The following is a 27,721-nucleotide window of genomic DNA, read 5'->3' on the forward strand; positions in this document are numbered from 1 at the left end:
CGCGGAGGACAGATCCGCCTGGAGAAGTCATATTTTACACCAAACTGTGTGAAATGAGCTGCTGATTAAGAAGGAGAAAAATATTGCTGCTGCAATTAGTGGCTGGCCAGTGGCTGGCCAAACTAATTAGGGCCTATTTAGTGGGAATTCTATTAATGAAGAAATCAATGTTATTAGGATATGCTAATGACACTTCTGCCTGCTGGGAACGAGTCATTTATTCACATGGAAGGGTGAGTCAGGATGACCCGTCAATTACAGGCAAGTTACTGCTGCCTCTCACTCCATCATCACCGCTGCTGCTGCCGCTGCAGTCCACCCGGGCTTCTTTTTGTTTGTTTGTTGACTGTGATACACGTCCCATCTCTCTATGGCTTTTAATAATCCATCTCCTATGAAAATGGCTGCGTGCTGATTTACATGCAGGAGAGCGGCTGCAGTCTAATAAGGCTCTAGATTAAGGGAAGATTTAGTTCAGTCATTCGTGTAGATTGGGTTGCCCATCAAAGACCTGCAGGATCTGACGGCTGCAGATTAAAAAGCAAACAGCTGTTGGGAATTTTTTTGTTTATCTGTACCCCCCCCCCCCTCCCCCCAACCCCAACCCCAACCCCATATCCTCTCTCTGCTCCCTTCACTCCTCCTCTTTCTGTTGTGGCATTTCTTTTAGGCCAAATGCAAGAATTAGGAACAAAGTGTCCTCAAACCTTTAGAAACCTTGACAGCCCAGATATGAATAAACAGCGATAAACGCACCCCGTCTGTCACCTTCAAACGGGTGTTCGTCTGACTGCAGCAGGTCAAAAGCCGCCCACTATAATGAATATCATATCCTGCTGATGAGTCTGGTAAAGCTCGAAATGCATTTGTGATCATGAATAAGCACAAAGGTTTTTCTTTGCAGGAAGGTCACACCAGAATCCTTTCTAAACTATTCATATTCATCCCATATATGGTCTTCATATTTACTGGTGCGTTCATATCTCTGTTTTATTAAGTTGATCACAGTGGTGCAAACCTCTCCATCTGCTTTCCAAGACTAACAGCCTGTAAGCAGATTTCTACCCTCAAGAATGAGGGTAGAAACCTCTTGTGCAGGACGCTGCTGGTTCAGTGCTGAATCAAGCTGCATCCTCAGTGTTGAAAGGGGGGGGGGGCAACTTGATGACAGCACACATGTAGAGCCGAGTCAGGGGAAAAACTAAAGCACAGCCAGAGCTTCTGCTCTCCCAAAGCACTTGCAGGGCGTGATGTGATGCGATGCCCACCCCTCCTCCCCTCCCCTCTCCTGTACAGAAAGAGTTTGCAAGCCCCGCAGCTTTCTCATGGCTCCTCCACAATGGCATGTTTGGTAGCTGCCCGTCGGCATTGCTTAATTAGGCGAGGAGTTGATTAATTTGCACTAATTGACAGCTAATTTAAGGACTCAGGGCACATCGGATTGACGTTGGTCGGGGCACGGAGGCTATGTGAGGTCAAGGCAACGCACTGCGGATGGATGGATGGATGGAGGAGCTCTGGTCCCCCCCCCCCCCCCCCCCATATGGATGACCAGCACTGCGGGAACTGACCCGTTTCTTGAAGAGGCTGTTTGGCTGCGGGTGACAGCCACCGGTGCGTGCAACATATTGAGGATGTCAGGTCGCTTACCACGTCAACGCTCAGCAGACTGAATGTTCATCAGTCAGCATCAACAAGTGTCCACATGCAACCAGCCCCAGTGACAGCAGGGTCACCTCCAGGATTTAATGGTTACAACAACTTACAACTTGCGACTGTGATACTTTTTAATAAGGAAGGCCAAGTTGGCTACATTAAATACAACTTTGAGGTACTTGTACTGCTTAATGTCATGTTTAATACTTTATACTCGTACTCCACTACATTTAAGAGGTTTATTCCACTAGATTTATTTGACAGCTAGTTACTACTACTACCAAGTTACTACTAAATTAAGAATTTACATACAAAACAGATCTTCTTATAAAATATACTATTATAGATTTAACTACCCAACAGCGTATACAAAAGTTAAAACTAGCTTATTACTACCTCGACCAGTAAAATGTAACTTGCATTAGTAATAATCAAACAGTAATCGCTTATAATATACAATTCTATAACAAGGTCCATTTTCCTGCAGAACGAGTACTTTTTTTTCATTGTGGTACTTTTACTCACATAAGGATCTGAATACTTCCTCCAACCCTGCTAAGTTGTAAATAATGTTTTTACAACCTATACGACATTTGGGTTGCCAGGTTAGCTGTTGTTCATCCATTCTACTTAGTAATAATGCACTTTCTTAAATAATCCATATTTTTCCGGCAGGGGTGAACCAGGGTCCGCGTGAGAGGCAGGGGGTGAAGCCACGGAGGCAATGGCGGCCTCTGTCCGTGTGAATCGGAAAGACGATTAGGGGCTTATTAGCGGCCTGGGGAGAAGTGTAACTTGTTGGGAGTGAGCGGCCTGAGCCCCAGCGACATCTCCAGCCGAGAACAGTCCGAGGCATTGTCTTACCTAATTATGGCGGATGGACTTCTTTTTGTTTCCCATTCGGCATGCCTGTCTGATTCTCTTTTTGCCTGGCCGCTAGCTCCGACAAGGCCGAAGTGTGCTAATTAGAAAAGAAATGGTCCTAGTAATTATGTCAACTCTCATTAACGGCGATGACAATGAGCAATATTATTTTTACGCAATGTTTTGTGTAGGAGACCCTGCTTCCAATGCTCATTAAAGGGAAAACATGCCCTGGTAGCCGGGAAAGCACTCTCATGTCGGAGCTCCTTACATGTGCACAGCCGGAGAGGTGCTGCACTCATGTTGGAATGAGAGGCATGAAGTTATTGTCCTGATTAAAAGTCTCTACAAACTGTTGCATCACCAAAGCTAACTCGCTTTGGCTGCAAACTTACTGCTAACTCAAGAGGGCTTTAAATAAAAGGCAATCACCTTTTCGTTTTAAAACTTTATTATACAACTCAACAAATTGCAAAAAAAAAAAATTAAATCATGTTTAAAATAGAAATAAGAATAAATAGGGGACATTTAATCAAAGCAGGCCTACAAGCTACAGAGAAAGTAATAAATCATTTGAAGTTTACAGAAATGTAAAGGCGTATATATGTGGGAGGACAACAGGTGCACAGAGTTTGGAAAGAAGACCTCGGAGAGCATTTTGCTCCCATTGTTTTACGGTTTTAAGGTTTGTGCAAAGTCTTTGAACTTTGTCGTGAAGGTCTGTACATGTTCAGAGCATATTGGTAAACGCATAGATCAGATTCACCTTGCAGTCCAAAATTTCCTGTTGCTTGCAAAAAAAAAATCCCAAAACGTCACTTCTTGGGCCTCTCCAAGATGTTCAGAAACTTCCCCCTGGTCATTTCTCTGGCTGGAAAAAGAGACGAAACAACATCATATATATACAAGATGAACCATTGTACAGGTTTGCTTTACACCCTTCCAACAATCTTAAAATCAGAAGAAAAACAAAACAAAAAAAAAAAAACACCCCAGCCTTACACAACATTTGCCTGCAGCTCTGAGCACTTGTGTGTTGTTTAGTAATGCAAAGCATGTATTCAGTATCTGCAGTGTCACACTGGGAGGTAATTTATACAAACATCTGTTCATTCAGGACATGGAAAACAACATTAAATAGAGACTAGCTCCCAAAGAGTCTTGTGATTTGCTTGATTGCTGTCTCAATGTTGTGAGGTACAAGCATTCAGACCTACACATGGATGAAAGTGTGTGTGCAATTCACCAAGATGAGAGAGAATAGAAACAAAATGTCTCTATTAACCTCAACGTGTGATTACGGAATATGGCCATGGTTACAATCAGTGACAAATGACTTGCAAATTAAGAATAGGGGAATCACTTTTAAGGCAAAAAAGCAATATTCATCTAAGCAGTTACAAAGACTAAGCAGTAAATTCATGTTATAACAATTACCCCTTGAGATCAGTGTTTCCAACCATGTTTAATGGGATAGGAAATAATGCAAAACGTACTCTGCTACACATTTTTCAATCTTTTCTACAATCATTTTTTATCTTTTCTTAAAATTCTGGATAACTTCTGGAAACGTAAGAGGGAAAATCACTCATGGGTTAATACATATGGTATTGTGCTAAAACGTATTTGGGAAGAATTAGACATTTTTGCTTCACTTTAAAAAGGACGCAAGTCTAAAAGCTTGGGAATCACTACTTCAGGTAATACTCTGTCCTGTCCTGTCCAGAGCGGTTTCGTTTCTTCCTTTTTCTAGTATTTTGCCTCCTCTGGAAGCTGATGCTTGAGGTTGGAGATATAGCTGATAATGTATATACATGAGGTGATACTAGATATAGTCTTTGATTTTGCATTACAACAAAATGCTATAATTTCTATTTCTCAGAGACCATATCACTAACACCAATAAACGAAAGTATCAAGAATTATTTTCCGATGTTACAATTACATAATTTACATTATGGTATTGAGTGCAGACATTTTCCCAAATCCCTGTGGAGTTCCAGTGACATCTGTGATGAAGTAAAACACATTGTTAAAATTGTTAAAGGCCCGACACACCAAGATGTCTGGGAGGGATCAAGTGGATCTTACAACAGAACTGTCCCTGCTGAAGGCCCTTTGTGAAACTGGTCTTCACTGGGAGAGCAACCTTTGCTGAGGCTTTTCTGTCGAAGACAAACCCTTGTGTCTCTATGGAAACTGTAGGGACTTTCCTACAGCATCATAGTCATAAACCCTGGAGAGGCACCATCCAGGTACAGTAATTACTCTTTGCTCTTGACTTCACTGCAGTTTTCCTCAGAGCCTCTGTTCAGTTTCTAACTAACCTTGTAGCACACAAAGACTACAGAGCAGCTCAGATTTCAAATGTGCATTCAGCAGAAAGTCATCCACCTTCATGATGCCTGCATGATGCGATCAGGATCTCGACTGGCTGCTGTCTGCCTGAGTGCCGGTGTGAAGGTGCCCCGCCTCCCCTGCACACGGCAGCTAATGAAAAAGCCTGGCCAGTTAGTAATTTAGATGAGTTGCCTGGTGTGGAATGATAATGGTGCATTTGGGCGTGGGGGCCACGTCACCTTGAGGTGTCCCTCATTAGGTTAAAGATGATGCTAATTGGAATGGGATGGATTCATTTTGCACTTTGCTGTCTCTTCAAATCACCCTAAACAAAGTCATCAGGGGACCCCTGGACATGCATAGGGTGCTTAAGATTGAAATGAGGCCATCAAAATCAGGCGAGGGAAAGCAATTACATTGAGATGACCTAAAGCTGCAAGGGCGTTGATGTCACTTTCTTATTAGGAGCATGTACACTAGGAGCTGTAAAGGGTAGCTGTTAATATTTAGGATTTTTAGAAGGCACCATGCTTCTCTCTCTTGTTATCGCTTTCTCCATCTCTTGATGAGCCCAAACTGTGAAACAGATCAAGGATGGCTGTGCCACTCCTCCTGAGACCCCTCGCCCCACTGAGCGTCTCATTAATTACGGTTCAGTTCAGCCTCCCACTTCTCAGAGAGAAATATCATTGATATCATCACATTAAAGACCCCATTAAACGCAAATCAATCTATGATCTCTTTTTTATAAAAAGTGTTGTGATTGGCAAGGTGAAGGTGGGCTCAGCAAGTTATTACAGTATATGAAATATATGAAAGGCTGGGAAGAATGCAACGCAAGATGACTTCTATCTAAAGGCATACATAGTGGGACTTTATCACATGTCATAGTAAGAAAAGCACAAGTGTTACTAATAAGAACAAACAATGGCTCTCTTCCATCCCTGGTGTCCCAGTAAATCACGAGTGCATTTAAGTCTGCATTTTCAATTTGCGCAGAAAAATACATGGGGGGAAATTGTAAAACAAGTTTCTACGCCTGGCTGAGTTTGTGTATCAACAAAAGCAAAATCAAACATACATAAATGTCATTTTTATTTTATTTTCGTTTGTTTGATGTTTGACAATTCCTGTTAATTATGTCATCTCATAGCGCCCTCTTCTTCTGGTTTAATGGCACCCGACTTGAGAATTATTGCAACCAACTGTTTATCTCGATGCGCCCAATATTTGCATAATGGTAGTGGATGGAAACATGCATTAATTCTCATTTGGTAGTGCACGCAATAACAGGACCCAGAAACTGGAGCAGCTAAATGGAATTCAGCTTTCATTCATTTTATTATTTCCATGTGACATTTTAAAACGTCTTTTATGAAAAAGGCCTATGCCAAAAATGAAAACCGTGATGATAAAAGGTTGATTGCAATTAAAATGTTTAACTGTGATTTCTTTCGACAAGTTATTTCATTTAACAAATGATTCATAAAGAAGTTATTTTTGCCACAAGTGATTGCAAGATGTATGTAAACAGATGAAGTTAGACAGCCTCAAAGGCACACGCCCACACACTCTCACCTACACCCACACACACACACACACACTCACACAGGCTTTGTCATACTACAGGGGAGATCAATACTGATTAGGGGGACTTAGAGATTTGTTTAGTTGATTAGAAAGGTCAATTACTAATTTTGCACTAAGTTAATCAGCATCTTGTTACGACTGCCATCCATACTAAATGACACCTTATGGATTCTGTGGGCCATCTCCTCGCCCTGTTGATTTGTTGCTATCTAATTATCATTTAGCCCGAACTGGTCTGAGATTCCATCACAGTCTACCAGTAGTTTAGTTTAACACAGCCACGTCAGCCTGTCTATAATCATTTTAGATATTCTACATTGTTTGACTCAAATCCATTTTCATCTCAGCAATTCAAAACCATTTTCATCCATAAATAGAAACAATATGCAAACAAACAGAGCTTAGCCATCAGAATGAGGACATGTTGGCAAAGAGGCCCATATGGAGCAGATAACAGAGGAGCCACACCAGTCCAGTAATCCTCTGGCTGTAGATCTGGGCCTGATTACTGCTGCTTAGGTACATCGTAACAATGGAGATTAACCTATATCTGCAAACAGCTAAATATGCCCTGAGGCTATTTAAAATGTTGCCCTTTTCCCCCAAAATGAAACAGCAAGTGCAAACTACACTGTAGGATCTGTGTCTGTGGTGCAGCCCAAATGTTTCTGCGATTTTCTGTTCTGCACTGGCAAATCATTTTCATTTGGAGAATCCCAGGTGGCTCGAATGTAAATGCAGAGGAACCGCAGTGGTGTAACATCTTACTTTCCCCTCGTTTACGGTGAGTGATCTGGGTGTCATTGTCACAGCCCACTCCCAGCCCCCACCACGGCTCCCCTGTGTATAAAATGAGAGTAATCATCACTTCACCCCCCACCAACCCCCCCACCCACCCCCGCCTGCCTCTCTCGATGGCACGCTCCCGGTGAGCCGCTGGACCCCTGTTAGCGCCAAAGACCGATGACCACCTGGGTTAACTAGAGTCCTGGACCCCGGCCCTGACTGCCCCGATTCACTTTCATTAAGAGTTAAGGGGACTTATCTGACCCTCACTGCCCATCTCCGAGCGCTGCTCAGCTATTACGGCCTGTAAGCTTTATTTAATGGATTTAACATCCTCTTTCACCGCCCTCCTCTCCGGGGACAAGGGAGACACAGAGGAGATGAAACACGCAAACACACAAGCAAAGAAACACTCGGAGGCACACACACTCTGCCTACACCCCCCGCCTCATCACCCCCGTCTTGCAACACATACACATGACGCTCATGTTTGTGTTCAAAATTCAATTACCCACTTATTGATACTTCACAGGGATATTTAAGATGCAGACACGAGCTGTGATTTCCCAGGGGAGCCACTGGTTCCTCTTTATGTCCCAACCGAGAGGGCCCACCCCTCCTCTCCTTCCTCTCCCCTCCTCCTTCTCCAATGCATTTTCGCCTGGCTGACACACACATCCACACACCAAAACAAACACATCTGCACCTCCCAACCCCTGCCCCAGCCTCTGCCTGTTCAAGAGGTGTCCTTATTAATAGGCAATCAGTCAAAAATCATTCATTAAAAAGCCTAAAAGGTTTTACACCCGCACTATGATTAGCTGGGAAAGAAAATCCAATGAATTCCTAATGCCTTTATGGAAATGAGGTGTCATTTCCGATCTGCTCAGGGAGGCGGCAGGCAGGCAGAACTGAGTTGCGGTGTGTGAATGTGCGTGTGTGTGTGTGTTAAGCTCTGCCTGCCTCTGCTTTCACACAGCTCCGACACTGATCCTGCTTAAGATATGGACAGGCTCTATCAGACACAGCTGCAACCTGCCACACCGAGGAAGGAGGCACTCACGTCATCCTGTTGCAAAACATGAGTGGGACTGCTAAAAATTAGCAGAACAATAGACCATCAATGTATAAGCAGCACTATTATTAAACAGCACGATCAATAATTAAAAAAGATATTTCTATGGGAGCCGGTTTGAGAGAAGTAACCACGGCCCGAGGTTATTGAATATTAAAGCTGGACCATCCTTGATCCTTGTTGTCACCTTCAAAGAGACGCACCACAACGCTGCCATTCATCACAAATATGAGCCCATGGAGAAACAAGGGAGAGGTGAAAAGACGAGCAAAGTAGGAGTAGTAGAGGTGAGGAGGAGGAGGAAAGATAGTGGCGGCGGTGGTGGGGAGGCTTCCCCCGTTCCTCATTCAGCGGCTGTCAGCTCAGGCACTTCATAACCGCCCGCCCCGCGGTCAGCCCGCCTGATGGATTGATGGAGGCACATAAGTACCAGTGGGGCCCGCTGAATGCAATCATATTCAGCAGCGGCATGCTTCTAATAGGCCGGAGATTGATCCTAAGGGTGGGGAAGAGGAGGTGGTGGTGGTGGTGGTGAATGTGGGGCCCCATTAGGAGCTGTAAGGGGAGAGAGACCTTCAGTCTCACCTTCACACAGGCGGACGCAACAGGGGTCAGCCTGGGTCTACACCAGGTGGCATCACGGCTGACGAGAGGTGCTCTGAGAGACAACAGGTGGTCCTACACCCAGAACACACTGAGGGACGCTCTTTTACTTACATATCAAAGTTTTGATCATTGCGATATCACCTGCATGTTGTCTTTTCCTGGGCTTTAAAATTAACTGACTATTTTTCTTTCTACTGTGTTTGATTTTTTTTTTATATATCTGGGTGAAAAGAACAAAGAAAATTCACATGTTAGTCCATGGCCCAGACAAGGCTTTGGTACCACTCAAGGTGGCAAAATCCAGTTAAGATTTTTGAAAAGGTATATGTCTTTAGTAAGTATTTTAGTAAGATTACCATTGGCGAGTGGCAGCTTCCTCACTGTTATCAGCTCATGAAGTCACCCACCCACCACAAGAAATTAGAATTTCTAACACTGCTTTATTTCCTCTTTAAGCTTGATTTGAGGACCTTTGTTTATGTTTGACTACAACGTGTGTTATTTCATTTCCACCTCAGTGGTGGACTTCAGACTTCACCACTGTGACAACCGGGAGCATCACAGACACTCAAGTAAATACTGACATTTTGGAAGCTGGCCCACAGAGACTATGTGTCAATATCTCCTAAAAGCACCACCCTGGACATATAATCACATTATCAGAATTAACTCAAAAAATGTTACTCAGCCCTACAAACACTGCAGTCTACCTGTCAGACACATTTTTCTGTTTGTTTTCTGTAAGAGAAAAATCTAAAATAACGAGTAGAGTCTGCAGTAGAAACATTTCCTATTTAACAATATGTCTTGGACGGAAAAGTGTTAAATGGTATTCAGTAGCCTTGAGCCCACAAGTGTGACGGAGCACCATCACCAACTCCAGCAGTTTGGTGCTCAGTATCCCAGGCCCTCCAGTGCATCCCAAAGGAACACTCAGCTTTCAATTACCTCCAATAACAGCACTTATCAGAGTCCTCAGCTTTCCCCAGAGACGCAGGGCTTGATGCCCGCGCTCAGCGGCCCACGACAGGGGCATTCATCATGGGGTGGAGTAACAGCTGGGGCCTGAGGAAGAGACACGCGTCAAGCCCCTCAGGGACCAGACTGGGCCAGCGTCACACAGCCATTATAGGGGGTGCTGGTGGGAGGAGGGCCAGGGGTGGAGGGATTAAGAGTGTGTTACATCTCCCCTTCACATCCATGTTAATACATATGTACAAACATGAGTATTCAGCAGTATGTGCACAGTGCACAACTTGCAAGCAGAAACCAACTTTAATACTGCTACTAGGCATAAGGGGAATGGTGTTCTTGTAATAATGTTAGGCCCAGGTCCCCTTTCTCACTGCAGTGGGGTGGGTGAGTTTTCACTGCTTGATTGTGCTCTGCCCATTAACCAGCTTCCTCTTTAATGGTCCACATGTTGAAGGGGGAGGGGCAGTAAATCCTGTCCCCTGCCCTCGCTCTGCTGTGCCTCTGCGGAGTCTCGTTTACGGGTACTGAAGAGTGCACAAACATGATGAAAAAGTAGCTGAGATTTACAAGGCCTCCCCTGACAGCCAGGAAAAGGAGAAAATTAAACCAGAGAGCATTAAACAGGCACCCATTACAGGGCTGCTCCGATACCAATAATAACCATCATTGTATCCCGTCATCCCAAGGTACATGACATGATTGCAAAGCCTGCAGACCGCACCTGTGACAGCTAACAGCTTTATGCCAGCCAGATTACATGCTTCTCCGGGTTTCGGGAAGTCACGGAGATTAGACACTTTTTCAACAAAATGAATTTGCGACTGCTCCACAATATATAGCCTGTTAATATGCAGTTACTCTTATCTGGTACTTTTTGTGATTCCTGTAGTAAGTCTATTTAGATATGTGTGCATTAAACCATTGCAGCAAATTGTAAACATTTCATTCACTCCAGAGTCATCTCCCTTCCCTATAAATCTGATCATCACTTTAGATAATTAGAAAGTTTCACCTTATCCATCTCTCAAATTTCATCAAAGCCTTTTCAAATTATGTTGGGCATAATTTGATCTACAAGTACAGGCTGTCTTTATGGAGTTTTAGAAGGCAGTGTGCTCATTACAAGCAGGTCACAGTGCAACATTTCAACTCACTGTCTTCATCAGACCACTTTGCACATGTTGGTTGAATTTCACTGATTTGGAAAAAAAACAATGTCCATTTATTTATATATTCCATTTCAGTAAGAGGGGGGCTATACCACAATTCTTCAATGCTTGTGTGTTTTTTCACTGGAAAAATAAATACCCATTTTTCTCTTCGGGAAATATGAGCACTTAGCTACAGCTCTCTAATCCACACTCCACAAGGATTATGACAATGGAGGCAGTGGGGAATGGATTAAAAACTAGATTTTGCATCCATCAAATGCTTGAGCACTTGTTGTGCAGGGCTCTTGTGGGCATGCCCTTGTTTCTTACCTTTTCCAATTCAACAAGATTGACCTAAATCCATTATTTGACCTAAATTAAGACCTCAAAGCAAACTTATTTCTGCATGTTTGACAGGAACAGAGTTGATTTCAAATGGCAAAGTTCCAATTTCTACATTATCCATTCTGTCTTTGGATGAAAACACATAAGCCTACATGCAGTGCGCCTGTTTGGGTTTTGAATGTGAAAGCACACAAGGACGCAGTTGAATCAGCTGGCTTGATACAGAAAGGCTATGAGCACCATCTAGTGGTAACATGTGACTAACTAGGCGGCTTGTGGTTAACTTCACATCATGTGCATGTCTAAAATTTGTCATGTTTTAGCAGAAAAGGCAGCAAACATTTTAACATTAAAAGATTTTAACATCAAGACACCTTTTTACGGTTGGATCAACAGCCCTATCTTTTACAAATACTGTCTGTGTACTGCACATTGTATGGTTTGTGTTGTTCATGTACTTACACTCCTCTAAGCCCAGCTGGTAAGCGAGGTTCTGAAGTCCTTTGACCTTCTCCATCAGGTTGGCTGTGGTCAGACTACCCAGCTCTGCAGAAGGACAACAGCACACATAACGAAAGCTATTAGCTACATGAAACTAGTTTCAGCAGAATGTTATCCCATTTGACAGGATTACATTTAAGACTATTTCTGTCCACAGTCTTCGTGTTTAACACCAACTGTTGCCAGTACACAGAAACAGTGACAAAACATCAACACTCACCTTTCAACATTTCAATGTCCTCACTTTCTAGCTCAGCCATCCACTTGGGGGGCGAGTTTGTGATGGTCTGTGATGTAAGACACAACAAAGGTCTCAGTAGACAACTCATAAAAGATTCATAGATCAGGCCCATATATCACAGCATGTCAAGCCTATTTAATTATCTACTTTGTAAATCAAAACGAGCGAATCTAACTCACATTTTTACAAGATGCAGCAAATTCTGCAACTCCGGGCACTGCATGAGAGATCACAGGATAAACAAGATTATAACAACATAAAACATAATTCCATAGTGAATAATTACACAAGAGCAGGGGGAATGTATGACTTACACTGCTCTGGCCACAGGTCTGGCGAGGCTCTGTCCAACTTCTCAAAACTCAGCAAAGAGGACTCAAAATCGTCACCTGTAACGACACAAAAAGCATTTTTGTTATTTAACATTTTCTATGGAAAATGCATAAATTGCATATTTGTAATGGGGGAGTTTCAGAAAGGATAAAAGTGTGTGCAGAAATGAACAGTTGTTGTTGGTTTTCCCCAAAGTGACTGTGTATATTTCTTGTTGCATGTATACCTATACAACAAAACTGGAGGAATTAAGAAGAAAATATCAAAATGAGACTGCTAGGGTTAAACCAATATAACTAGCCTTTTACTTAACATGTTACTTATCTGTCCTGTAGTCTATAATAAACAAGATCTAACTGTTTCAGTCATGCACCCCAAAAATAAAGCAGACAAGTCATAGAAAATTCCATTAATATTGCGTAGTCTATCACATCAGTCAAGAAAAAAAGTGAATGTAGAGCAGCAGCCTTTTACTAAGAAAACATCCGGGAGTTATACAGTAGATAAACATAACATTCGATGTTTTTGTGTTTGAGTGGACACGAAAAATGCCAACAACATGACATTTTGGACGTGCTTCAATATTCATACATGTTTTGTAAGTTATGTCATGTACTCTATGTAAAACTTAGCCACAGTATATGGTAGCACATAAACATGCTTATACAAAACTTGAAAGTGGCCATCATCATGGAAGACAAAATTAATAAATAGTTATATGTTCACATACATACTTTATAAATTGTAAATTTAACAATATGTCTTCATATATGAATATTTTATATATTTCAGTTAGTCAACATGGTTAACGTTAGACAACTGCAGTTTAACAAGGGCATGGGGACAACCCGGTACAAGTCATATAGAGTACACTATAAGAGTGCTTTACTGTAAAAATGTACAAAAAATCCAGCATGAGTAGACAGTCTGCAGTAATAACAGTAAAGTTATAAGCAAGCAAATCAAAAGACTACCGACAGTCAAATCCACAACAAAACAAACAAAACACTGTAACTGTTACCTATAATATAACTAGATGTTATTTTATGGAATCAAATAAGGGTCATTAATATTTTGAGGTTGTAAAATGATGTTCACAAATAATTTCACAGCCTGCAGTTGTAGATCACCTTTTGTGTGTATGTGAAAAAATTGAATGCACATATCTGAATGTGTGAATGTGTAATAACTAGCCAATCAGAACGTTGCGCACTGACTAGTCTGATTGGCCGACGGGGGCCGCTTGTCTCGCCTATCGTCACACCTGAGTTCAAGGTTTACATCCGGTCATCCGGCTAGTCAGTTCGGCGTAAAAACAGGGTCAAAATTCGTACTTGTAACTCGCAGCTTGTAGCTTGTTACTTCACCGTCGCATTCACAGATAGGAAATTTGGGTGTCCGTCTCTCAGACTTTGCGAAACCTCACTGTTGAAATTATTCCTGCACAAATTTTACGTACACGTACACAAAATAGTTCCACAGCTACAAAACTTTTTACACATGTGCAAATTATATCTGTGTGCACAAAACTTTTTCACACATACACAAAATATTTCTACAGCTGCAAAACATTCAAACATTCAGATACGTGCATACAATTTATTTTCCACATTCACACAAAAGGTGATAAACAACTGCAGGTGTGAAATTATTTGTAAACATCATTTCACAAGCTCAAAATATTAATGACCTTTATTTGATTCCATATTATTTAGCCTGTATATAGTACAGCAGCAGGCCTCTGAAGATAGCTGTGTTTATAGCTAGCAGCTACTCCAGTTTTAGCTCTGTGGGTCAAGCTGTTTGATGGGTTCAAGCTGTCTAACGTTACTGTGTTTCTCTGTATACATTGAACGGATACAACTATGGGGCTAGTGAAGGATTTAGCCAACGACAAAAACATCTCCAAACAGTAAAAATACAACGCTAACATGTGTGTCCTGTCGTCCCGGGATGTTCGTGTAAGACAGCATACCAGTCGCTAACGATTAAACGTCCTTAAACATGTTAAATTTACAATTTATGCACAGCATAGCAGGGTAAGGAATTAGAATTTACCTCCATTTGGAGACGCCATCTTCAGAATAAACACGTGACAATCGACAACCAATGGCAGCAGCCGTCCTCTTAGTAGACGTGTAGCGATGTACTTCACAAGCTGGCCACCAGGCGGCCCACTGGTTTATTGTCAGAGCGTACAATGCAGCATCAAGGTGAAACCGGAGGTATTAAAATACATTATGTACATTAACATTCACAGCATAACCGCCTCCTTTGGCTACATGAATATGTTAATACAGCTGCGTGTCAAGCAATTTATTATACTTTCATATTCATCTTTTGAAGCAAGTGAATAACTTAGGTTTTTATTTTCTATGGGGAATACATACATTCCCTATTTATAAATAATGTAGTAGAGTCTCAGGCAGAATCAGACTATAAGCAGAAATTTACACTTTCTGGTGGTTTTATTAAAAGTGACTGAAAGTAATGTGTTCACTTTTTGCCTCTGCTCTTCCCGCTGTGGTAGGAAACAGGACCTTAAGTTGTGAATAACTGACACTGAAAAATCCAAATTCCCTATGGAAGTTATTCCATTTTCATGGAGTCAAGTTTCATGGTATTAATCTCTAGATTACCACACCTGAACTAACAGAACAGTCCCAACTAAATTAAGGATCACTGATAATCGTATTTTTACCTGTACCTATCTCATGCTGTTTGTCTGTAACTCATTATATCTGCCTATCTTGACCAGAACACTTGAGAGATGTTTAATCTAGGCTCTCCTACCAAAAATATAAAAAGGTTTCTTGAAGCTGTTTCTGTCTGTTTCAAGCTCAAATCGTGGTCCAAGGTGAAAACTTAAATTTTGTTTAAACAAAATTAAGATGAAATACTGATGCAAGAACCGACTACAAGAATATCATGGTTTATTGATCATACCGAGATGTACATATGGCACTGAGAGTCAGTAGTCTTATTATGTAAAAACAGAAGCCAGTACTAGACAGCACAAATACAAAAATACCGGGCACTAAGATCAAGACATGAGAAACAAAAATACAGTCTCTGATAACTTTGATAACTCTGTAACAAAAAAGTGTTTTATTTAAAACTGACAAACAGGACGGTGCAGCATTTGAACATTTCAGAATTACTCTCACTAGTTTCTTTCAGGCACTATAGCTTATTATTGTAACATACAGAGCACACATATACGTATGTAAGATGTGGCGTGAGTTAAGGCAGCTTGGTGATGATTCGTGTCTAGATCTGTATTCTCAAATACTTTACAGCACTCTGGCTATCACATTGTACTGATTCAGGTCTGTCTCAGAGCGCATCCTTAGAAATGTTGAGACACATAAATACAGGTAGAGATTCTATAGTAGTGTGTACAGTCGGTACCTTATGGAAATTAGCTTTTTGTGTAAACCCTGTGAGACCATACGTCAGTGAGACACACGGTTGATTTAAGTCCCTCATATTCAGAACAGTTGTTGTACATCACATCATTAGTGACAACGCTGACTAGAACTCCCAGGTGTCCATCCACTTCAGGCCAGCCATGGCGCTGCCCGGCTCGTGTGCCAGAGGACCCGTCATGCCATAGGAGAGTGGATGGAACAGGTAGAAACTAACAGACAGAATGAATAAAATGATTTATACAAAGTCAAAGGAGCATTCTTGCCAAGAAAGTTAAGAAAGCAAATAAGCGTATTTCCCAAAATGTCAAACTATTACTTTAATATCAATAAAACACTCTCTTCCTCTAGACGTCAACACACAGCAGATTGAAGAAGTGCAGAAATGTTTTTGAGGTCTTTTGGATCATCAATCATTTCGGGAGCATCAAGAGAAAGTGGGTATAAAAAATGGATGAATAATCACAAGAAACTTCATTAAATACAACAGACATCACACTCTGATGATATACTGTTTATGACAGTGTAAGAATGAACTACAATAACATGTTCCTTCGCAATAATTACCCAGCCAGTCATCTCACCTGTAAAGAACAGTAAACAGAAGTACCATCTGCCCGGCTCTCTGCAGCCAATCAGAATATGGTGGTCGGAGTAGCAGGTCAGCACTTTTCAACAGAATGTCTAATGTAATTCCTGTGAAAAACAAACAGAAAGCTTTAACCAGAACACTGTGAACATGCTGCTTCGTCGATATTGGGGGTTTTCAAAGTCTGACACTGTGGGCCCCCATTAGACAAAACTGAGGAAACTGTGCCCCTCCAACAACCCAGTTTAGTCTAATATAAGAAAATATATTGTGTGTTAATATCAATGGATTTTGTCACTCCTATTATTATTCTTTGTCTTACTACGATTTGGGGATAATCATGCTCTAGGATTCGGAACTACAGTTCCCACAATGCTTTGTAAACTGGTAGTATAATGTTGCCATTGAGTAAGTGAGCTGTGGGCAACAACCCGAGCCTTGTTTTGTTTAGCCTATATTTGTTAACATTTTGGCAGATTAGTACCATTAAAAGTGTGTCGAATCAGCTATTAGCATTTCCTGTTTGCAGTGTTGGATGTAGAGACAACTATCACTAGGTTACTTTGAAACAACAGAAGACTTAAAACCCTGATGATTCTCAGGCAAGTTCTGGAGTTAAAAGGAAAGTCTTTTTTCTATGATTTCTTTGCAGATTTATGGATGTTTATTCATGTCACACATGTCATCTAATTTAATATGTGTATCATGTCTATGTGCTCATATTTGAATTAGTTATGAATTTTGACACAAAATGTGGGAATCTTTAGCTGCCTTTCACTTCATGTAGTCAATCTACATGAAAACATCTGGACTATATAATGGAAGTAGCTGAAATGCAGTGGGTTTTGGTACCTGTTAGCATGCTGCTGAAGAGCATTGCAGGGAAGTAGTGGTGGTAGTAGAGGACACGGCCCATGGTATAAAAAGGTGCATAGTGCAGCAGCCAACCGAGGAGTAGCAGTCCTCCTTCTCTCTTAAGCACAAGCGAATGGTCTGACAGACAGAGTGGAGTACAGAGCATTTATCTTATGTTTAAATCACTGTTTTACTGCTGCTGCTGCAACCATGATCTGTGAGCACAAACATGTTTTTATCTTACCTATTCTTTTTTGACCCATTGACAAACCTCTTTGGAGGGCTATAGACGCCACTGCCACCATTATAAGATACAATCCCAAACTGGCCAGGTTCATCCACCAGACTACCTGAAAACGGGCAGGGCCAGGGCATTAATGTGCGTCGGTCAGACAGCAAAAATGAATCAAGCTTAAGGCAGACTTACAGGGTTCCCCAGCAGGTAAACACGATACTCTGTGTCATTCACTCCAGAAAACCTCAGTCCCTTTACAGAAACAAACCAACAACATTTGTAGTTAAATATTTAACTTGAATTTTACAAAAATACACTTTATACTGTAGATCGTTCAATTCACCTGATAGTTGATGGGCCAATGCCAGGGTTTTGAGTTCATCTCATTGTCTTTGGGTTTCAAGCCACTGTTACCCTAAAAAGACATTACATTATGTAGAAACCTGACAAAAACACATTTAAGCACAGATGGATTATCATCTTTTCTCATTGTGTCTTACTCTTATCATGACAATGTGGGACTCCAGTAAGATCTCCAGAAAATGGGGCTTCAGCACAGACAAACTAATGTTGGGCACTGCCAGAACATACAAGAGGAAAAGTAACATGTTGGTTAGTGTTCAACATCATGAAGTATAGACAAAAACGCAGGAACGACTGTGTTTAACGTACATTTGGGATTGATATGATCTTCAATGTTCCACTGAGAGCTTGGAGTCTCCTTCAAGTAGGGACTACAGGTCACCTCCACCTGTTCCCAGCCCCTGAACAGAAACAAAACTTATGCTTTTTGACTGTCCGTACACATAATGAAAAGTAAAGGAAGAGAAGACAAGTTTTACCACTTTGGGAGAGTCTTGCCAGACGAGTAAAGCACACAACCGGTAGCTCGGTGCAGAAAGCGGACTTTGCTACGCAACACCTTCACCAGGTCACCCTTCCGACCTCCACACACCTCCACCTGCCATAGGTCATTGGTGTCACCCATGCCATTCTAAGAACAAAATGTGTTTTAATCTTGGGGACATACAAATACATAAAGACATGCCATCAGAATCGAATATGTTATTGATGCTGAATAAGGAGATTAACAGTTTGGCATCTCCAAAATGCAATGGAAACTTCTTTTTAGTGCAGCTTCGCATTCTGGGCCGACTCACAATGCCATAGCCTGTAACCTGGAAGTGTTTCTTGGTCATAGGGGCCTCATGGAGGTGACTGTGCAGGTTACGGGTTGTTCTGAAAGGACCAGGAAAAAATACTTAATTTTTGGATTGGGATGACATTGAATCATTAAAAAATATGTTTTTCATTTCACTGCTCTGCAGAGTCACGATACTTACTCTATGTGCTCCAGTCGAATGATGTCACCATGACGAACCAGATCTGGTGTCCCAGATTGAGCTTAACAGAGATAAAGAATAGAGATCAACAATAAGGCTCATACATTACTATTTGTATTTCTAAACAGTAAATCAACCCAATCTTCTCACATTCATTAACATCCTGTCTGTGAACAAGCCACAAGTTGTTGTAGTCCTTGTGGAGATAGGCCGTCACCTGTAAGGAAAACGATATTTTTTAGAATAAATGACATTAGCAGAACAGATATTAGCATATTTAATTATGTTTGAGAATGTTTCACACTTGAACCTGTGGCCTGACCTGTTGCTGCCTTGCTCCCGCTCCCTCTGGGTATAAGTGCCAATGGGAGTGCAAATAGCCTCCAGCAATACGGAGGTTTTTCACTGTAATGGTGGAGCCATATGCCAGGTCTGCATCACAAGAGCAAACTATTACACATACACAAACACAAGGCACAATTACATTGAATGAAAAATGTTTTTAGAAACATCATGTAAACATAGAACTGAGCATAAAAAAAGAACAATAAGCCCTAATAGTGAAACCCTGATATGTTACAGATACAGCTGCAGCGTCACGTGTTCATATGTCTTTGGGACTCACACTCAGGCATTGATGCATTGTGTAGATTGTTCCCGATCAGACGGGACTGAAAGGCCGAACTGAAGAAACCATCTCCTGGTCCACTGGTGAGAGAAAAGTGATTACCCAAACAGTGTAGTAGATGTCATCACGCAGTATTGTGTGAGATGGGCAGTAATCACACTGTGTCTGTAATATAACAATAGGACGCACCTTTTGTTCAACACAACAAAGTGGACGGCAAATATTGTAACGTAGAGGAGGAGTGGAAGCAGGATGAGTCCGACCACCCGAGCCAGAAGGTGCTTTGCAAATTCCACCTAGAGCCAGAAAATAAGGCCAGACCTCTTCCATTACTCATCAGCACTATCAGTTACCAGTACCATTAAGAATATGCTGCTGTTTACCAGTGAGAGGCTCAGGTCTCCCAAAAGTCTCCAGAGGTCCCAGGCTGTGTTCAGTCCCACCAGCAGGATGACAAACAGACCCACAAACTTCACCCCCAAAGCCCCGGCAAGGTTTACACCAGTCAGTACCAGCCACAGCCACCAGGAGGCAGTAAAAGGCCTGAAAACAACAGCAAGCAAAGACCAAACAAATGTCTATTTACTGCTTTATGAAAAATGACTATGTTGCATATTACGCCTGTGTACCACCTATTAAACATTATGAGCAAACAAGATTTGTTCTTGTTGTAAGATAGCCTGGTGCTGCTTTACGCCTGTTTTTCTGGTAATAAGTTTATCATTTGGTCAATAGAATCTCCAAAATAAAGACAGATTTTCTATCACAACATACCAGAGTCCAAAGCAACAAAAATCAGCAGTAATCAATTTACAATGGTGTAAAATAGGAAATAAGGAAGTCATCATATATGAGAAGCTGCAACCAGCGAATGTGTAGCATTTTTACCTGAAAAAAAGAGGATTCATTGATGATTAACTGATTGAAATGATTATCAAAATAGTCCTCCATTAACTAATAGTTTCAGCACTACATTGCAAAGGACAGGATAGAAAAAGCAAAATAAAAGTTCTATTGGTGTCTTACCTGTATCTCTGCTGGTTGAACTTGACCATGCTCAGCACTGCGGCCATGATGAAGAACATGAGTATAGGGTCTAACAGGATGTACTGGGAAATGGTGATACAGCCAGTGTCTGTAAGGAGGGTGAAATTAATCACAAATTCATTCTCCTTATCACAACAGGATACATGCATGCTGCTAGAGCTTTCAATGCACTGAATGATTTGACATTTAAATAGATGTTCCTGCTGTAAGATCAGCAAAAGAGACATAAAATGAAATGACAACGACTTAAAAGTCACTTTAGACAAAGACGTTTCTCTACTCCCCAAATGTTATGTGCAGGTTCCATTGGACATTGGAAGACAGAGTAGTTAGTGTATTGCAACTTAAACATGTTTTTGAACTGTGCCACCCTTTTAAACAATTAGATGATTACTCACCAAATATGAGCAGGGTGGCAGTGATGAGAGCAGCAGTGTGAGAGCGAGACAACTCCAGCACTATGAGGTAGGCAAAGACTGGCAGAAAGGAGCCCAAAACAGCACAAAACTGCAGGGCAAGAGGCAGGACAGACACATCAGCAGCTTTAATATGCATTGTCCTTTTAAAGTTGTGACAAAACCATATGTGTCTATTCACATTGCATTGTTAATCATTAAGAAAAGAGCAGGTTTTCCAGTGTGGAAAAGCGGCATACCCCTCTCATCCCCCAGTAGTTGTGGTGTTCATATTTATCTCCAGGCTTTATGAAAGGAAAGGTGCCATCGTAACCGGTCATGTAGCCGGCGAGACCTATCAGCATCTGAAACAGAGTAAAAAAAGGTCAATACTCATACTAAAGAGGTTTCCCTGAGGACACTCGAGCCTACACAGAAGGGATAATCTGCCGTCTCACTTTTCCAAGAGGAGGATGGACGTCAAAAAAGAAGGTCCTGTTGATGTAGTAGCTTCCCATCTTTCCAAAGTGTGTCTCATCCCAGCTGAAACACCAAAACAAGTCATTGTGTACAAAACGGCACTTTCAGATGCACAAAATCTACATGCATGCACTCATGGGACTCACCACACATGAGGGGGCTCTGCTATCTTGTAGAGGCGGGTAGAGAAAGACAGCCCCACCACCAGCATCAGCAGCACTCTGCTTGGGGGCTTATTACTGAGATTTCCTCTGGTGGAAAACTGAGCAGATGTCCCATTTGAGGACTGGGTGTCACTTTCTGACAAGTGTGCAGCAGTTTGGCAGTTTTTGTCCTTTGACAAAGGAGTGGATGGGGTTTGGAAGGTCTTTTCTGAGGCGGGAAAGTTTTTCCTGTTTCGTAGAGATGAAGTGTCCCCTGTTTTGTTCCGTTGTGTAATGCATTCTTCATTTGCCATTAGGAAATAAAACCTGTAATAAAATAACCAGACCCCCTTCGAAGCCAGGTACGGCTAATACCTAACGTTTGTCATATGATAAAAATAGCTAGAGTGATATCTAGATGATGTATAGCTGAGCTGTTTATGACAAATAACTACATTTAGCATAGATATCGACAAGATTTAATACTGGAGGATCAGGTAACGGTTCTCAATATTGTTACATGTCAAAATATTGACAGTGAATGTCACACCTCAACTAATTATCAGACATAATATTTGTTGTTTTGTTGTTATTATCGCCATGCTATTCAGACAGTTTAATCGATAACATACTTATCCTAACTTGCTACTTTCTAACCAAGTATCCACCCGTCAAACAGCGGCAACAACAACAGCTAACAACGTGCTAACGGTCTCTATTGCCTCAAATTACCGTTTTGTTATTCAAAGATTCACATTAGCAACACAGCGACAGCACGAGAGGTTGTAGCTCGAGTCAATGAAACACGTATCAAGCGAAGTGGATTCTGGGAGGTGTATTCCACTGTATTATTTATGTGAGGATGGTATTGCATGATGAACACAATTTCCCAGAATTCCTCAGGAACATCTACACGACCAAGGTACGTTTTAACCGTTTGTTTTTTGGATGCATTTGACACAGACTGAAACCAGAAACAGGCCGTATGTATATATATATAAATACATATATATATATATATATATATATATATATATATATGTATATATATAGACACTGCACTGTGTAAAGGCAAAGAGGTAGAACCTTTATTTTGAAGAGTACAGAGCAAACATAATTGACAGAGCATACTAGCCAATCAGAAGCAAGGGAGCGCTGAAGGCCCCAATGAAAAACATTGACTAGTAAATTAGTTTTGTCAGTAAGAACAGAAAACAAGAAATCGAGCTCAATTTGTGTTATTTGTTTTTTGTCAAAAATTTAAAAAACGAAAAAATAGCCGGTTTCAACTGTCTGTGTCAAATGCATCAAAAAAAAACAAACGGTTAAAACGTACCTTGGTCCTCCTCGTTCCCCAGTTAACCAATGGGATGAAAGTTATGGTAGAGCTGGAAAAGCAGAGTCTGTGATGTGCAGTTCTACTTAGCCACTAGAGGGAGATACAGTATAATGAATCATTTTAATCATATTTTCTTTTTCTTTCTTTCTTCTTTAAAAAAATGTCATTAATGTAAGATTTTGTTAATACAACGGGCATTTCCGGTCCCCAGTTCTGACTTATTTATAGACCAGACTCTGGAGGATATCAAGTCTCTGTGTTTATACAAACACCAGTGGTAAGAAAAAAAGTGCATTTGCACAAGTACTACAAGTACAATTTTGAAGTACCCTTTAAGTATTCCTCTCTTCTGCTAAATAATGCTTCTACTTCACAACATTTCAGAGGAAAATATTGCACTCTTTACTGCAATACATTTAATACAGCTACTTTTCAGATTAAGATTTTACACTCAAAACAAATGATGAGTTTGCATAAAATGTTGCATTGTGGCAGATTAAACTACCCAACAGTACATACATTGGGTATAATTTTATAACATAAAATTGAAATGCTGCTTACTCGCTGTTGTGTCAAAATATTTCAATAGTCTAAAAAGTAGTATTTACTAATATAACACTCTGAAAGGGCTCTTTCTACATATACATACTTTTGATAGCTTAAAGTACATTTGGTGGTGACAATTCTTAAGTATATATAATGTCTAATGTTTATTTATTATCATTAGTAGTCATACTATACTACATACTACAACTAACAAACACACTGCTCTTGCTTTAATACAAATAACAAACCTCCATGGCAGCAATTGACTATGTGAGTATACAAAAGGCAAGGTGTGTTGGGTGCCATTTGTCAAAGTAAATGATCGAAGACATTTGATATTTTTTATGTTTTTATTTTGATGACTGATAGTGATTACAGTCAAGAGGTAAACAAAATGAATGAGCATGTTATTTCCAATGACCACAGCTATACAACAAGACATTTATCTCAAGTTATTTGCGGTTTTGAAAGGCTTTAAATATTCCAACTTTGACCTAAATATTAGACGTCCGGTCAGGTTCAGGCCATGACTTGAACAGCACAGTAAAGTACAGTGGACATCAAGTGGAAACATTTGTACAACTGCAAGTTTATGGGTTATGAATGCATGTGTAAGTCATCAACTTTAGTCATCCTCCAAAATTAGAATTAAGCTTTTATGTTTCTGTGCTGCTGAGATTTCTTGAGAGGAGTTCAGTCCATTAGACAAATAATGCCATTATTCTGTCAAACCTGAATATAGAAGAAGAAAAAGGTATGAGTGGGATTTCAGAAACCAAATGAGCAGGCCGATACTGTCTACAATACATCCATGACATAAGGATCCAACAGAGACTAAAAGAAATAATGTTCACAATTACTAATATTCAGCCATAAAGTTGTGACGCACAGAAGTTGGTGCTTGCATTTCAAAAGCATTGTCTTTGTAATGAAAATGTCTGTGATGAGAACAGTGCTGCCACTTCCAAAAAAATATATTTCATTGTCTGCTCCACAGGGCAGGGTATACACACAGTTCCTCTGGTACAGTGTCAGCCACTCTCCTCATACATAAAAAGATATGCTTTAAAAAACATTTTTTACAGACATGTATAAATCTACAAAGCTATAATGCCAGATTTTTCCTTACACTTTATGCTTTATGTCAAACAAAAATATTGGTTGTGCTATAATGCATTAAGAGAATATGTAACAAAAATAATACATAGTACTAGATCTGTACAAAATATACCAAACCTCTCCAACGAAGCCTTTGTCTTTACATGCATTCAGAGATGCACACATGGGAATGGTCTGATCTGGGATCCAATTGCGTTGCGGTTGAATGTTAAAACCTTTTTGAATGTGTGACGCTGGTACTTAAAACCAATGTTTCACTTTAGGCAGTGATATTTGTGGATAATGTCAACTAACTTGCCTTCTGTAGTTTCAGAAGTTAGTTAATTTGGCTAGAAACCTAGAATCAAACTTCAATAAGTCATATAGTTTTTACAGAAGTACAAAACAAGTTAATATTGTTAAAAAGAAAAAATAAATCGGGATCAGCAACTCAGAGTCTTATTTTTCTACTTCACTGCTGGTATTAAATTGTAATATTGTAGTGTCAAACAGAGGGAGGCAGGTCATACCTATTGCACCTTTTTCGAAACATTACATAGATCATCATATACATCTACAGTCTTTCCAGGTCCACCTGAAGGCTGAAGTTTCTGATGTGTGAGTTTGGCTGTGTTCTTGGTCCAGAGATTCTTCAACTTCAGCTCATAGGTAATCTTGAAGAAGAGAAAGGCAGTTGTGGGAAGAAGTTCTCTCTTTGAATTTCTGATGTTTGTCAGCCCTGGCATCCATTTAGTCCCAGGTCGACCCTAATTACAGTGACTGAGTGAGATATTACTGGTGAAGCACGAGCTGATTTACGAGTGGCTGATTTGTTATCTCCCCACACTGTTTCTGAGGTCAATTGCTGAGGCAAATAAAACAAGAGGAATCAAGTTTGCCCTCTGAAATAGGTTGCTTTCTTAGTTTGCAGAGGCCCGTCATCTAAATGAAATAAATAACACAACAAAAAAAAAAGTGACAGAGAAAATAATGTGGAAAATATATCTGCATATCAAATTGCCTGGGGTCACTGAATAAAAAAAGATCAGTCCACAAAATCCCTTTAAGGCAAATGGATATCTGGTGAATACTAAATCCCATGTAATACATTCACTGCACAATTCCTGGTCCTCTTGAGTGTGTGTGAGGGGGATCTGAACATGTGTGTGTGCTTTTGTGTGTGTTTGTGTTTGTATGTAGGGAAACGAGTTTGGACGTCTCAGCGTTACTGTTGGAGGTTTAGTGCCAGGCCCTTGGGGGGAGAGGGCAAAGGGGGTGTAAGGGGATCTTTGAGGGAGCAGGAAAAGCCAACGCTCCAGCAGTCACTGTCTTAGTTTCCTGTCTCCCCGAGCCCGGACTCTGGGATCGCTGGGATGCACTCGTGTGGCTTGGCGGAGGCCACGAAGCCCTGCAAACAGGTGCACTTGTAGGATCCCTCTGTGTTGGTGCACCGCCCGTTCTGACACAAGGGCACCTTGTCGCTGATGTCCTCACACTCGTTTATGTCTGCAGGAGGAAGAGACGTGACAAGTTAGTCAGCGGGGAGATTTCACAGCTCAAACAGCTGCCTGCGCCACATCTGCTGCTGAGTGGCTGACACTGGAATGCTAAAGTCATTCATACTTCTGAGTTCACTTCTCTTCCTTTCTGCCTTTCTTCCTCCATCCTTCCTTTATTCCTTTCCTTCCCTTTTTTCCCTTCCTTCCTTCATTGCCTCCCTCCTTTCTCCCCCCTTCCTCTTCTTCCTCCCTCCCTCCTTTCTTCCTTTCCTTCCTTCCTTCTCTCTCTCTCTCCCTCCCTCCCTATCTTCCTTCCTCCCCCTTCTTTCTGCCTCTCCCTCCCTCCCTCCCTCCCTTCCTCCCTGCCTTTTTAAAAGTTCATTCTTGACCTTGGAAACATCAGCTGACAAAACAACCTCACGTCATAGTTCATTTAGTAGCTGTTCTGGAGCTTTCTGTCATATCCCATGAAACTTCATCAGCAGATGACTTTAAAATTCAACTGTGAAACTAACATGGAAGTGCTCAGAAAAAAATGGAAATTTGAACATACAATTCTAGAGCTTCAATGATTAATCGATTAATCGATTAGTTGCCCAATGGAGAATTAATTGGCAACTATTTTGATAATCCATTAATCTTTTAAGTCATTTTTCAAGCAATTATTCCAAACATTCTCTGGTTCCAGCTTCTCAATAATTGCTGCTTGTCTTCGTCTTACGTTATAGTAATTCATATTATATATTATAATTTATATTATAGTAAATTTAATATTTTGGGGTTTTCAACTGTTGGTCGGACAAAACAAGACATCTGATTTGACCAAACGATGAATCGAGAAAATAAACACCAGATTCATTGATTATGAAATTAGTCGTTAGTTGCGCGCCTATACAATTCCATGACAACTGGGCAAACTCCATGTACTGATAAAGACCATGTGAACTGCTTCTAAATGGACCTGGAGGGAAGACTGTTGAAAACCTTATGCAATCGTGTGAGCAATAAACAAATGTGTTTTAATTTGTTCCACAAAAGTTCACAATTGGAGGTACAAGGTTTTCTCTCAACACCAGTGACACGTTGCATAATATCTCATCTTGTATATCTTCAATCAAACATGCCGTCATGTTGCGTGTCGGCTGGACAGGATCTGAACTTGAATTCCCGGCCATCCCGAGCGCTGAACTGCTCAGAGTGATGGTAAAATTAACAATGCATTGGATTATGTTTCCTTTTGGCCTTCAACTGATTTTTCTTCCCTTCTTCAGTGCGGGAGGTCTGATTATCATTTCATAGCAGTCACTCTCAAATGACCCTCCTTCTGTTTATGTCATGTTCTGCTGGGGAATCGCTAGTGGTGATATTTATAAAAGGAGGCATGGCACGAGTTGCACAGCTCCCACATGTTTCCACATGTTTGCTGGAATACAATCACTTTCCTTGGGAAAACGTCTGACCTTGGAGCTGATAAGCTCATACGCAGACAGAATACTGTAATCATAGCATTTCATTACAACAAAACAGTCTCACTTCCTTACAAAACAAACAAAGTACACTTAAAAGATATAATATCTCATGTAATACACCAAGTGGCTAAGATTCAAGGCCTCCTTACTCTTGGCAGTGTGTG

General features: G+C 40.9%; 3 protein-coding genes across 3 annotated transcripts in view; all 3 read right to left on the minus strand.

Moving 5' to 3' along the window:
* Positions 1–3,020: 3,020 nt before the first annotated feature.
* Positions 3,021–14,540, minus strand: lin52 (lin-52 DREAM MuvB core complex component). The gene is made up of 6 exons (XM_070920601.1): positions 14,522–14,540; positions 12,445–12,519; positions 12,310–12,347; positions 12,110–12,176; positions 11,851–11,934; positions 3,021–3,391 (listed from the first exon to the last, which is right to left on the minus strand). Exons 1-6 carry the CDS (start codon positions 14,538–14,540, stop codon positions 3,336–3,338), a joined length of 339 nt encoding a protein of 112 aa, XP_070776702.1. The 3' UTR covers positions 3,021–3,335.
* Positions 14,541–15,414: 874 nt separating this feature from the next.
* On the minus strand, positions 15,415–21,920 carry pomt2 (protein-O-mannosyltransferase 2). Its single transcript, XM_070920627.1, has 21 exons — positions 21,610–21,920; positions 21,442–21,526; positions 21,244–21,348; positions 20,987–21,095; positions 20,568–20,676; positions 19,925–20,084; positions 19,731–19,837; positions 19,539–19,621; positions 19,236–19,345; positions 19,064–19,130; positions 18,914–18,974; positions 18,731–18,809; positions 18,413–18,564; positions 18,243–18,334; positions 18,071–18,147; positions 17,914–17,985; positions 17,763–17,822; positions 17,580–17,685; positions 17,333–17,473; positions 16,476–16,587; positions 15,415–16,103 (listed from the first exon to the last, which is right to left on the minus strand). Exons 1-21 carry the CDS (start codon positions 21,918–21,920, stop codon positions 15,998–16,000), a joined length of 2,304 nt encoding a protein of 767 aa, XP_070776728.1. The 3' UTR covers positions 15,415–15,997.
* A 3,999-nt stretch (positions 21,921–25,919) lies between these two features.
* LOC139298094 (latent-transforming growth factor beta-binding protein 2-like) overlaps positions 25,920–27,721 on the minus strand; it is a 78,891-nt gene continuing 77,089 nt past the window's right edge. Inside the window, exon 41 of the mRNA XM_070920959.1 lies at positions 25,920–26,095. Coding sequence (XP_070777060.1) covers positions 25,920–26,095 — 176 coding nt within the window. The remainder of the gene's footprint in view (positions 26,096–27,721) is intronic.

Source organism: Enoplosus armatus, chromosome 15 (genome assembly GCF_043641665.1).
Source record: "Enoplosus armatus isolate fEnoArm2 chromosome 15, fEnoArm2.hap1, whole genome shotgun sequence".
Taxonomy (NCBI): Eukaryota; Metazoa; Chordata; class Actinopteri; order Centrarchiformes; family Enoplosidae; genus Enoplosus; species Enoplosus armatus.